Source organism: Engystomops pustulosus, chromosome 4 (assembly GCF_040894005.1).
Source record: "Engystomops pustulosus chromosome 4, aEngPut4.maternal, whole genome shotgun sequence".
NCBI lineage: Eukaryota > Metazoa > Chordata > Amphibia > Anura > Leptodactylidae > Engystomops > Engystomops pustulosus.
In genome coordinates, this window is record NC_092414.1 from 227875774 (window position 1) to 227890737 (window position 14964).

The 14964-nt window shown below is 44.5% G+C and overlaps 1 protein-coding gene across 1 annotated transcript in view; it reads right to left on the reverse strand.

Annotated features, from left to right (window-relative positions):
• LOC140125833 (uncharacterized) overlaps positions 1–14964 on the reverse strand; it is an 87082-nt gene that overhangs the window by 56551 nt on the left and 15567 nt on the right. Inside the window, exon 2 of the mRNA XM_072144708.1 lies at positions 2036–2380. Coding sequence (XP_072000809.1) covers positions 2036–2261 — 226 coding nt within the window. The 5' untranslated portion in view covers positions 2262–2380. The remainder of the gene's footprint in view (positions 1–2035; positions 2381–14964) is intronic.

The window sequence follows — 14964 nt, forward strand, 5'->3', positions numbered from 1 at the left end:
GTGCGGAGCGTTCTCTCTGCATGCATGTATGTATGCATGTAGTGTGCGGAGCGTTCTCTCTGCATGCATGTATGTATGCATGTAGTGTGCGGAGCGTTCTCTCTGCATGCATGTATGTATGCATGTAGTGTGCGGAGCGTTCTCTCTGCATGCATGTATGTATGCATGTAGTGTGCGGAGCGTTCTCTCTGCATGCATGTATGTATGCATGTAGTGTGCGGAGCGTTCTCTCTGCATGCATGTATGTATGTATGCATGTAGTGTGCGGAGCGTTCTCTCTGCATGCATGTATGCATGCATGTAGTGTGCGGAGCGTTCTCTCTGCATGCATGTATGCATGCATGTAGTGTGCGGAGCGCTCTCTCTGCATGCATGTATGCATGCATGTAGTGTGCGGAGCGTTCTCTCTGCATGCATGTATGCATGCATGTAGTGTGCGGAGCGTTCTCTCTGCATGCATGTATGTATGCATGTAGTGTGCGGAGCGTTCTCTCTGCATGCATGTATGTATGCATGTAGTGTGCGGAGCGTTCTCTCTGCATGCATGTATGTATGCATGTAGTGTGTGGAGCTTTATCATTGTATGTATGTATGTATGTAGTGTGTGGAGCTTTATCGTTGTATGTATGTAGTGTGTGGAGCTTTATCGTTGTATGTATGTATGTATGTATGTAGTGTGTGGAGCTTTATCGTTGTATGTATGTATGTATGTATGAAGTGTGTGGAGCTTTATCGTTGTATGTATGTATGTATGTAGTGTGTGGAGCTTTATCGTTGTATGTATGTATGTATGTAGTGTGTGGAGCTTTATCGTTGTATGTATGTATGTATGTAGTGTGTGGAGCTTTATCGTTGTATGTATGTATGTATGTAGTGTGTGGAGCTTTATCATTGTATGTATGTAGGTATGTAGTGTGTGGAGCTTTATCGTTGTATGTATGTATGTATGTAGTGTGTGGAGCTTTATCATTGTATGTATGTATGTATGTAGTGTGTGGAGCTTTATCGTTGTATGTATGTATGTATGTAGTGTGTGGAGCTTTATCGTTGTATGTATGTATGTATGTATGTAGTGTGTGGAGCTTTATCGTTGTATGTATGAATGTATGTATGTAGTGTGTGGAGCTTTATCGTTGTATGTATGAATGTATGTAGTGTGTGGAGCTTTATCGTTGTTTGTATGTATGTATGTATGTAGTGTGTGGAGCTTTATCGTTGTATGTATGTATGTATGTATGTAGTGTGTGGAGCTTTATCGTTGTATGTATGTATGTATGTATGTATGTAGTGTGTGGAGCTTTATCGTTGTATGTATGTATGTATGTATGTAGTGTGTGGAGCTTTATCGTTGTATGTATGTATGTATGTAGTGTGTGGAGCTTTATCGTTGTATGTATGTATGTATGTATGTATGTAGTGTGTGGAGCTTTATCGTTGTATGTATGTATGTATGTATGTAGTGTGTGGAGCTTTATCGTTGTATTATGTATGTATGTATGTATGTAGTGTGTGGAGCTTTATCGTTGTATGTATGTATGTATGTATGTAGTGTGTGGAGCTTTATCGTTGTATGTATGTATGTATGTAGTGTGTGGAGCTTTATCGTTGTATGTATGTATGTATGTAGTGTGTGGAGCTTTATCGTTGTATGTATGTATGTATGTAGTGTGTGGAGCTTTATCGTTGTATGTATGTATGTATGTATGTATGTAGTGTGTGGAGCTTTATCGTTGTATGTATGTATGTATGTATGTATGTAGTGTGTGGAGCTTTATCGTTGTATGTATGTATGTATGTATGTAGTGTGTGGAGCTTTATCATTGTATGTATGTGTGTATGTAGTGTGTGGAGCGTTATCGTTGTATGTATGTATGTATGTATGTATGTAGTGTGTGGAGCGTTATCGTTGTATGTATGTAGGACATAGGTTGTCTAGTTTTATCTCTGTAGTGTGTGGAGAAGATCAGGCTGTTTATGGAGGTATCAGAACTTTCCTTGGATTTGGGTTGAATATTTATATGTCCTCTCTACTCACGTTTGTAGCACACAAAGTAGTAACGCGCTCCACAATCCACATCACTCCATTTGCCCCCGCTGAGTTTCACGCAGGGGTTTGCAGTCAGGTTTGGCTTCCCAGAATTCCACTTGGTGTAGGTTCCACTTGCCCCATTACTCCAGCGCCAGTCACCCGGAGAACACAAGAAGAGACCAATCCAGACCTCATTGAAGCCCGCTGTGGCCAAGACCGGCAGAAGCTCCATGTCTGACAGAGTGCTGACCAGGTCCGTGTACTGAGACTTACAATAGGAAACGGCGTCCAGCCATGAGAAGGACTGCTTCACCAGGTAGTACTGAGGAAGCACGGCAGAGACCACAGAGACTGAAACAGAGAAGCACCGGGGGAGGAGGTCAGAGCTTCACCAGGTAGTACTGAGGAAGCACGGCAGAGACCACAGAGACTGAAACAGAGAAGCACCGGGGGAGGAGGTCAGAGCTTCACCAGGTAGTACTGAGGAAGCATGGCAGAGACCACAGAAAATGAAACAGACAAGCACCGGGGGGGGGGGGGGGGGGAGGTCAGAGCTTCACCAGGTAGTACTGAGGAAGCACAGCAGAGACCACAGAAAATGAAACAGACAAGCACCAGGGGGGGGGGGGAGGTCAGAGCTTCACCAGGTAGTACTGAGGAAGCACGACAGAGACCACAGAAAATGAAACAGAGAAGCACCAGGGGGGGGAGGTCAGAGCTTCACCAGGTAGTACTGAGGAAGCACGGCAGAGACCACAGAGACTGAAACAGAGAAGCACCGGGGGAGGAGGTCAGAGCTTCACCAGGTAGTACTGAGGAAGCACGACAGAGACCACAGAGACTGAAACAGAGGTCAGCGGCCGAGCGCAGCACAGGGGAAGAGGTCAGCGGCCGAGCGCAGCACAGGGGAAGAGGTCAGCGGCCGAGCGCAGCACAGGGGAAGAGGTCAGCGGCCGAGCGCAGCACAGGGGAAGAGGTCAGCGGCCGAGCGCAGCACAGGGGAAGAGGTCAGCGGCCGAGCGCAGCACAGGGGAAGAGGTCAGCGGCCGAGCGCAGCACAGGGGAAGAGGTCAGCGGCCGAGCGCAGCACAGGGGAAGAGGTCAGCGTCCGAGCGCAGCACAGGGGAAGAGGTCAGCGGCCGAGCGCAGCACAGGGGAAGAGGTCAGCGGCCGAGCGCAGCACAGGGGAAGAGGTCAGCGGCCGAGCGCAGCACAGGGGAAGAGGTCAGCGGCCGAGCGCAGCACAGGGGAAGAGGTCAGCGGCCGAGCGCAGCACAGGGGAAGAGGTCAGCGGCCGAGCGCAGCACAGGGGAAGAGGTCAGCGGCCGAGCGCAGCACAGGGGAAGAGGTCAGCGGCCGAGCGCAGCACAGGGGAAGAGGTCAGCGGCCGAGCGCAGCACAGGGGAAGAGGTCAGCGGCAGAGCGCAGCACAGGGGAAGAGGTCAGCGGCCGAGCGCAGCACAGGGGAAGAGGTCAGCGGCCGAGCGCAGCACAGGGGAAGAGGTCAGCGGCCGAGCGCAGCACAGGGGAAGAGGTCAGCGGCCGAGCGCAGCACAGGGGAAGAGGTCAGCGTCCGAGCGCAGCACAGGGGAAGAGGTCAGCGGCCGAGCGCAGCACAGGGGAAGAGGTCAGCGGCCGAGCGCAGCACAGGGGAAGAGGTCAGCGGCCGAGCGCAGCACAGGGGAAGAGGTCAGCGGCCGAGCGCAGCACAGGGGAAGAGGTCAGCGGCCGAGCGCAGCACAGGGGAGGGGGTCAGCGCCGAGCACAGAGACGGCCACAAAGATCACATGTCAGTGGCACAGATCAAACACAATGACGTCTACTGAACTGGTAGAGACCAAAAAAATCTAGGAAGCAAAGACAAATTCCTGAACTATTTGTGTAGAAAATATTTTATGTATCGGGGGAGACATTAGGGACATGGTTTGTAGTAATTGCCCCAAATATTACACTTTGATAGAACCTGAGTGGTCACCCCTGGCCGTGCATGTGTATCCTCTAGGGCCAGGAGGTAAGACTTCTCCTGGAGACTTTGCCAATTAAGGCTGCCTTGCAGGTGTGTGGAGACTTCTAGTCATTGATGCTCCACTGGAGGATTCTGGGAAATACTTGGATAAGTTTTCCGGGGTGGAACAAGGGACACCACTGCTCTCTTACCACCTTGTAAGGCGCCCCCTTTACATCAAGCATGACTTCCAGGAAGCACAATGACCTGATGGGAGATGATCCATCCCAGCTGTGGACAGTCCCAGGCTTTTGCCTGTGGAGACTCCTGATAGTCCGGCAATGATTTTCCTTGTCCCATCCTGGAAACTTATTTGAATATTTCCCCGTGTATCCTCAGACCACGGCCCACACCTGGGGTACACGTAGAGCCGGGGTCAGGAGCCATGAACGCTACATATTTTAAAATGTTATTCCGTAAGAGCAGTACTATATGCACATGCCCCCCAGTAGTCAGGTAGCCACAGCCCACGCCACGCCCCCAGTAGTCAGGTGGCCACAGCCCACGCCATGCCCCCACTAGACAGGTGGCCACAGCCCACGCCACGCCCCCACCAGACAGGTGGCCACAACCCACGCCACGCCCCCACTAGACAGGTGGCCACAGCCCACGCCACGCCCCCACAAGACAGGTTGCCACAGCACACACCACGCCCCCAGGTGACAAGTGGCCACAGCACACGCCACGCCCCCAGTAGACAAGTGGCCACAGCACACGCCATGCCCCCCAGTAGACAGGTAGCCAAAGCACACACCACGCCCCCCAGTAGACAGGTGGCCACAGCACACACCACGCCCCCCAGTAGACAGGTGGCCACAGCACACGCCCCCAGTAGACAGGTGGCCACAGCACACGCCACGCCCCCAGTAGATAGGTGGCCACAGCACACGCCATGCCCCCAGTAGACAGGTACCCACAGCACATGCCCCCAGTAGATAGGCAGCCACAGCATATGACCCACGTAGATATGCAGGCCCAGCACATGCCCCCCGTATATATGTAACCACAGTCCATGACCCCCATATATATGTAAGCCACAGCACCTGCACTCCAGTAGATAGGTAGCCACAACAACACGCCCCCCAGTCTATAGGTAGCCACAGCACATGCCCCCCAGTATAAAAGTTTATGCATAAAAATAGTTGGATAGATGGTGTAAAAAAATTCCAAACCTGACAGATATCAGAGTAATCCCAAGCCTAGGAGATAGGCCTAAGGTTATCCTACACTAGTGGATGGATTAGAATCACCCCAAGCCAAATAGATGGCGCACAGCATTTAACCCTTCAGGGGGCCGCACATTTAACCGTAACCTGAGATGTGCAAAAAAAAAAAAAAACAGTACAGCGCAAATGCCCCGCAGTAGGGCAATAAGTAACATAGAACCCAAAGAAGATTACAGTACAGACGCAGGGGCTCCAATTCTCCAGTCCCCCTGCAGCCAGACAGGTATTCATATAAGACTATAACTACTATACTATAGTATAACTACTGCTCCCTATGTACAGGAATATAACTACTATAATACTGCTCCCTATGTACAGGAATATAACTACTATAATACTGCCCCCTATGTACAGGAATATAACTACTATAATACTGCCCCCTATGTACAGGAATATAACTACTATAATACTGCCCCCTATGTACAGGAATATAACTACTATAATACTGCCCCCTATGTACAGGAATATAACTACTATAATACTGCCCCCTATGTACAAGAATATAACTACTATAATACTGTCCCCTATGTACAAGAATATAACTACTATAATACTGCCTCCTATGTACAGGAATATAACTACTATAATACTGCCTCCTATGTACAGGAATATAACTACTATAATACTGCCCCCTATGTACAAGAATATAACTACTATAATACTGCCCCCTATGTACAGGAATATAACTACTATAATACTGCCCCCTATGTACAAGAATATAACTACTATAATACTGCCCCCTATGTACAGGAATATAACTACTATAATACTGCTCCCTATGTACAAGAATATAACTACTATAATACTGCCCCCTATGTACAGGGAAATAACTACTATAATACTGCCCCCTATGTACAGGAATATAACTACTATAATACTGCCCCCTATGTACAGGAATATAACTACTATAATACTGCCCCTATGTACAGGGATATAACTACTATAATACTGCTCCCTATGTACAAGAATATAACTACTATAATAATCTTCCCTATGTACAGGAATATAACTACTATACTATAGTATAACTACTGCTCCCTATGTACAGGAATATAACTACTATAATACTGCTCCCTATGTACAAGAATATAACTACTATAATACTGCCCCCTATGTACAGGAATATAACTACTATAATACTGCCCCCTATGTACAGGAATATAACTACTATAATACTGCCTCCTATGTACAGGAATATAACTACTATAATACTGCCTCCTATGTACAGGAATATAACTACTATAATACTGCCCCCTATGTACAGGAATATAACTACTATAATACTGCCCCCTATGTACAGGAATATAACTACTATAATACTGCCCCCTATGTACAGGAATATAACTACTATAATACTGCCTCCTATGTACAGGAATATAACTACTATAATACTGCCTCCTATGTACAGGAATATAACTACTATAATACTGCCCCCTATGTACAGGAATATAACTACTATAATACTGCCCCCTATGTACAGGAATATAACTACTATAATACTGCCCCCTATGTACAGTAATATAACTACTATAATACTGCCCCCTATGTACAGTAATATAACTACTATAATACTGCCCCCTATGTACAGTAATATAACTATTATAATACTGCCCCCTATGTACAGGAATATAACTACTATAATACTGCCCCCCATGTACAGGAATATAACTACTATAATACTGCCCCCTATGTACAGGAATATAACTACTATAATACTGTCCCCTATGTACAGGAATATAACTACTATAATACTGCTCCCTATGTACAAGAATATAACTACTATAATACTGCCTCCTATGTACAGGAATGTAACTACTATAATACTGCCCCCCATGTACAGGAATATAACTACTATAATACTGCCCCCTATGTACAGGAATATAACTACTATAATACTGCCCCCTATGTACAGGAATATAACTACTATAATACTGCTCCCTATGTACAAGAATATAACTACTATAATACTGCCTCCTATGTACAGGGATATAACTACTATAATACTGCCCCCTATGTACAAGAATATAACTACTATAAAACTTCCCCTATGTACAAGAATATAACTACTATAATACCGCCCCTATGTACAGGAATATAACTACTATAATACTGCCCCCTATGTACAAGAATATAACTACTATAATACTGCCCCCTATGTACAGGAATATAACTACTATAATACTGCCCCCTATGTACAGGAATATAAATACTATAATACTGCCCCCTATGTACAAGAATATAACTACTATAATACTGCCCCCTATGTACAGGAATATAACTACTATAATACTGCCCCCTATGTACAGGAATATAACTACTATAATACTGCCCCCTATGTACAAGAATATAATTACTATAATACCGCCCCTATGTACAGGAATATAACTACTATAATACTGCCCCCTATGTACAAGAATATAACTACTATAATACTGCCCCCTATGTACAAGAATATAACTACTATAAAACTTCCCCTATGTACAAGAATATAACTACTATAATACTGCCCCGTATGTACAGGAATATAACTACTATAATACTGCCCCCTACGTACAGGAATATAACTACTATAATACTGCCCCCTACGTACAGGAATATAACTACTATAATACTGCCCCCTATGTACAGGAATATAACTACTATAATACTGCTCCCTATGTACAGGAATATAACTACTATAATACTGCCCCCTACGTACAGGAATAGAACTACTATAATACTGCCCCCTACGTACAGGAATAAAACTACTATAATACTGCCCCCTATGTACAAGAATATAACTACTATAATACTGCCCCCTATGTACAGGAATATAACTACTATAATACTGCCCCCTATGTACAGGAATATAACTACTATAATACTGCCCCCTACGTACAGGAATAGAACTACTGTAATACTGCCCCCTATGTACAGGAATAGAACTACTATAATACTGCCCCCTATGTACAAGAATATAACTACTATAATACTGCCCCCTATGTACAGGAATATAACTACTATAATACTGCTCCCTATGTACAGGAATATAACTACTATAATACTGCCCCCTATGTACAGGAATATAACTACTATAATACTGCCCCCTATGTACAAGAATATAACTACTATAATACTGCCCCCTATGTACAGGAATATAACTACTATAATACTGCCCCCTATGTACAGGAATATAACTACTATAATACTGCCCCCTATGTACAGGAATATAACTACTATAATACTGCCCCCTATGTACAGGAATATAACTACTATAATACTGCCCCCTATGTACAAGAATATAACTACTATAATACTGCCCCTATGTACAGGAATATAACTACTATAATACTGCCCCCTATGTACAAGAATATAACTACTATAATACTGCCTCCTATGTACAGGAATATAACTACTATAATACTGCCCCTATGTACAAGAATATAACTACTATAATACTGCCCCCTATGTACAGGAATATAACTACTATAATACTGCCCCCTATGTACAGGAATATAACTACTATAATACTGTCCCCTATGTACAGGAATATAACTACTATAATACTGCCTCCTATGTACAAGAATATAACTACTATAATACTGCCCCCTATGTACAGGAATATAACTACTATAATACTGCCCCTATGTACAAGAATATAACTACTATAATACTGCCCCCTATGTACAAGAATATATCTACTATAATACTGCCCCCTATGTACAGGAATATAACTACTATAATACTGCCCCCTATGTACAGGAATATAACTACTATAATACTGCCTCCTATGTACAAGAATATAACTACTATAATACTGCCCCCTATGTACAGGAATATAACTACTATAATACTGCCCCTATGTACAAGAATATAACTACTATAATACTGCCCCCTATGTACAAGAATATATCTACTATAATACTGCCCCCTATGTACAGGAATATAACTACTATAATACTGCCCCCTATGTACAGGAATATAACTACTATAATACTGCCTCCTATGTACAAGAATATAACTACTATAATACTGCCCCCTATGTACAGGAATATAACTACTATAATACTGCCTCCTATGTACAAGAATATAACTACTATAATACTGCCCCCTATGTACAGGAATATAACTACTATAATACTGCCCCCTATGTTCAAGAATATAACTACTATAATACTGCTCCCTATGTACAGGAATATAACTACTATAATACTGCCCCCTATGTACAGGAATATAACTACTATAATACTGCCCCCTATGTACAGGGATATAACTACTATAATACTGCCCCCTATGTACAACAATATAACTACTATAATACTGCCCCCTATGTACAGGAATATAACTACTATAATACTGCCCCCTATGTACAGGAATATAACTACTATAATACTGCCCCTATGTACAGGAATATAACTACTATAATACTGCCCCCTATGTACAAGAATATAACTACTATAATACTGCCCCCTATTTACAAGAAAATAACTACTATAATACTGCCCCCTATGTACAGGGATATAACTACTATAATACTGCCCCCTATGTACAGGAATATAACTACTATAATACTGCCCCCTATGTACAGGAATATAACTACTATAATACTGCCCACTATGTACAAGAATATAACTACTATAATACTGCCCCCTATGTACAAGAATATAACTACTATAATACTGCCCCCTATGTACAGGGATATAACTACTATAATTCTGCCCCCTATGTACAGGAATATAACTACTATAATACTGCCCCCTATGTACAAGAATATAACTACTATAATACTGCCCCCTATGTACAGGGATATAACTACTATAATACTGCCCCCTATGTACAGGAATATAACTACTATAATACTGCACCCTATGTACAGGGATATAACTACTATAATACTGCCCCCTATGTACAGGAATATAACTACTATAATACTGCCCCCTATGTACAGGAATATAACTACTATAATACTGCCCACTATGTACAAGAATATAACTACTATAATACTGCCCCCTATGTACAAGAATATAACTACTATAATACTGCCCCCTATGTACAGGGATATAACTACTATAATTCTGCCCCCTATGTACAGGAATATAACTACTATAATACTGCCCCCTATGTACAAGAATATAACTACTATAATACTGCCCCCTATGTACAGGAATATAACTACTATAATACTGCCCCCTATGTACAGGAATATAACTACTATAATACTGCCCCCTATGTACAGGAGTATAACTACTATAATACTGCCCCCTATGTACAGGAATATAACTACTATAATACTGCCCCCTATGTACAGGAATATAACTACTATAATACTGCCCCCTATGTACAGGGATATAACTACTATAATACTGCCCCCTATGTACAGGGATATAACTACTATAATACTGCCCCCTATGTACAGGAATATAACTACTATAATACTGCCCCCTATGTACAGGGATATAACTACTATAATACTGCCCCCTATGTACAGGGATATAACTACTATAATACTGCCCCCTATGTACAGGAATATAACTACTATAATACTGCCCCCTATGTACAGGAATATAACTACTATAATACTGCCCCCTATGTACAGGAATATAACTACTATAATACTGCCCCCTATGTACAAGGATATAACTACTATAATGGGACACAAAAATCGGAAGGTCCATCAGCATCAGGCAAGTGGATGGTAAAATCAGGAAAACATTTTTATTGAAAAAACATCAAAGTTAAAAGTGATCACAGGGAAAAACACAGGTTACGCGTTTCAGACCCCATCCGTGGGTCCTTAGTCATACCTCAAAGTTGAAAAATGTGGAGAGCAGGTATATAGAGGAAAAGGAAGCACGTGATGGGAAGTGCTCCACCTCTACACGCCGGCTGTGCACAGTGATCGCTAATGGGAGGCTGCAGAATAAGCAAAAAACAAAGAAAAGGAATAGCAGTTATGCAAAATATAAAATCCCCTCCGATGACATATAATACAGCGGAATATTACACAGCAGGAGGGGCAATGGCAGCTCAAGAGAAATTGTCAAGGCAAAGAAAACCTGTATCAAGAAATCAAACACAAGGCGGGTGTGATCGGGGGTCAGGACCAGGACATATGAAAAGGGTAAAAGACATATAAATGCAAAGGTCTGTGTCAGTAATGTACAGTAGGTGTAATCATCCCTGGCGGATGTCTAGTGCAGAGAGTTTGCTTCTTAGTGTGCAATTCTTCCATTCTCTCTCCCCCTCTTTTGCTGGTCTATTGCGGGGATTTTAGAGCTGGACATATTGCCGCCATGGGAGTCTTTGAAATGTTTGACAAGCCTGTGATATTGCGGGTACTGGCCACGGTCTTGGGATTGGCTCCCGTAATGTGCCATCCTTTACCAGGTGGTGCATTCAGCCAGGTAAACTACAGAGGAGCTCTCACAAGTCAGGTGACTGTAGAATAGAAGGAAGAGGATTTGTGCATAAACTGCCGCAACATAAACTTCCGTTATACATGCGCCAGGTGGTGGCAGAGGTGTTATTGGAGGAAAATTAGGGGATAAAGAGGAAGCCTCGAGACACAAGTTATGCCGTTAGATAGAATGTTTTTTATTACGGTGTCAGTTTCTAAAATAGGTGAATTTTTCTTTATGATGTTTGTTATCTGTGGATACTGCATAGAAAATTGTGTACTGAACACAGGTCGATTGGCATAAGAAGATAATGTGGACGTGGCTTAAGATTATGCGTTTGGCGATTGCATATTGCCGGTGAGTATCCTCTTTGATGTAGACGTGAGGACATGATGTGGCATTCTGACTGATAGGCAGTTTCGGGAGATGAGGCTCTTTTTGCCCGAATGAATTCGCCAATAGGCAAATTTCGGATTGTGTGGCGGGGATGACAGCTCTCTGCCCTGAGCGTGGTGTTGCCCTATTGTGCTTGTGGTATAGGCTGGTATGAATAACCCCTTGTGATGTATCGCCAACCAAATGAACATCAAGAAACAAAATAGTGGAGCCCCCAAATTCAAAAGTAAAACACAAATTTAGGGAATTACGGTTTATATGTGAAACGAAATCGATGGCTGCCTCCTGGTGACCAGACCACGCCAGGAGGCAGCCATCAATATATCCGCCATACCATTAGATGAAATGAGTGAATGCATTATTGACGTTATACAGGCATCTCTCCTCCCAAGTTGCCATGTATATATTGGCCAAGGAAGGAGAGAACCGTGCACCCATAGGGCAGCCACAAACTTGTACGTAAAAATGAAAAAATTATTCTGCAATAAAAACATGAGAACTTGTACAATATAAAGTGGAAAGTAGGAGCTATAATTCTCCAGGTGATGTGAAACAGCTTCGGCTGCGAGGTGCTGAGGAATACTCGTGTATAACGATGTGACATCGCAGGAAAGCCACGAGTCCGATTCACTCCAGGAGAGGTGCTGAGGAATACTCGTCTATAACGATGTGACATCGCAGGAAAGCCACGAGTCCGATTCACTCCAGGAGAGGTGCCGAGGAATACTCGTGTATAACGATGTGACATCGCAAGAAAGCCACGAGTCCGATTCACTCCAGGAGAGGTGCTGAGGAATACTCGTGTATAACGATGTGACATCGCAGGAAAGCCACGAGTCCGATTCACTCCAGGAGAGGTGCTGAGGAATACTTGTGTATAACGATGTCACATCGCAGAAAAGCCACGAGTCCGATTCACTCCAGGAGAGGTGCCGAGGAATACTCGTGTATAACGATGTGACATCGCAGGAAAGCCACGAGTCCGATTCACTCCAGGAGAGGTGCTGAGGAATACTCGTCTATAACGATGTGACATCGCAGGAAAGCCACGAGTCCGATTCACTCCAGGAGAGGTGCTGAGGAATACTTGTTTATAACGATGTGACATCGCAGGAAAGCCACGAGTCCGATTCACTCCAGGAGAGGTGCTGAGGAATACTCGTCTATAACGATGTGACATCGCAGGAAAGCCACGAGTCCGATTCACTCCAGGAGAGGTGCTGAGGAATACTCGTCTATAACGATGTGACATCGCAGGAAAGCCACGAGTCCGATTCACTCCAGGAGAGGTGCTGAGGAATACTCGTGTATAACGATGTGACATCGCAGGAAAGCCACGAGTCCGATTCACTCCAGGAGAGGTGCTGAGGAATACTCGTGTATAACGATGTGACATCGCAGGAAAGCCACGAGTCCGATTCACTCCAGAAGAGGTGCTGAGGAATACTCGTGTATAACGATGTGACATCGCAGGAAAGCCACGAGTCCGATTCACTCCAGGAGAGGTGCTGAGGAATACTCGTCTATAACGATGTGACATCGCAGGAAAGCCACGAGTCCGATTCACTCCAGGAGAGGTGCCGAGGAATACTCGCGTATAACGATGTGACATCGCAGGAAAGCCACGAGTCCGATTCACTCCAGGAGAGGTGCTGAGGAAAACTCGTGTATAACCATGTGACATCGCAGGAAAGCCACGAGTCCGATTCACTCCAGGAGAGGTGCCGAGGAATACTCGTGTATAACGATGTGACATCGCAGGAAAGCCACGAGTCCGATTCACTCCAGGAGAGGTGCCGAGGAATACTCGTGTATAACCATGTGACATCGCAGGAAAGCCACGAGTCCGATTCACTCCAGGAGAGGTGCTGAGGAATACTCGTGTATAACCATGTGACATCGCAGGAAAGTCACGAGTCCGATTCACTCCAGGAGAGGTGCTGAGGAATACTCGTGTATAACCATGTGACATCGCAGGAAAGCCACGAGTCCGATTCACTCCAGGAGAGGTGCTGAGGAATACTCGTCTATAACGATGTGACATCGCAGGAAAGCCACGAGTCCGATTCACTCCAGGAGAGGTGCTGAGGAATACTCGTGTATAACCATGTGACATCGCAGGAAAGTCACGAGTCCGATTCACTCCAGGAGAGGTGCTGAGGAATACTCGTGTATAACCATGTGACATCGCAGGAAAGCCACGAGTCCGATTCACTCCAGGAGAGGTGCTGAGGAATACTCGTCTATAACGATGTGACATCGCAGGAAAGCCACGAGTCCGATTCACTCCAGGAGAGGTGCTGAGGAATACTCGTGTATAACCATGTGACATCGCAGGAAAGCCACGAGTCCGATTCACTCCAGGAGAGGTGCTGAGGAATACTCGTCTATAACCATGTGACATCGCAGGAAAGCCACGAGTCCGATTCACTCCAGGAGAGGTGCTGAGGAATACTCGTGTATAACGATGTGACATCGCAGGAAAGCCACGAGTCCGATTCACTCCAGGAGAGGTGCCGAGGAATACTCATGTATAACGATGTGACATCGCAGGAAAGCCACGAGTCCGATTCACTCCAGGAGAGGTGCTGAGGAATACTCGTGTATAACGATGTGACATCGCAGGAAAGCCACGAGTCCGATTCACTCCAGGAGAGGTGCTGGGGAATACTCGTGTATAACGATGTGACATCGCAGGAAAGCCACGAGTCCGATTCACTCCAGGAGAGGTGCCGAGGAATACTCGTGTATAACGATGTGACATCGCAGGAAAGCCACGAGTCCGATTCACTCCAGGAGAGGTGCCGAGGAATACTCGTGTATAACGATGTGACATCGCAGGAAAGCCACGAGTCCGATTCACTCCAGGAGAGGTGCTGAGGAAAACTCGTGTATAACCATGTGACATCGCAGGAAAGCCACGAGTCCGAT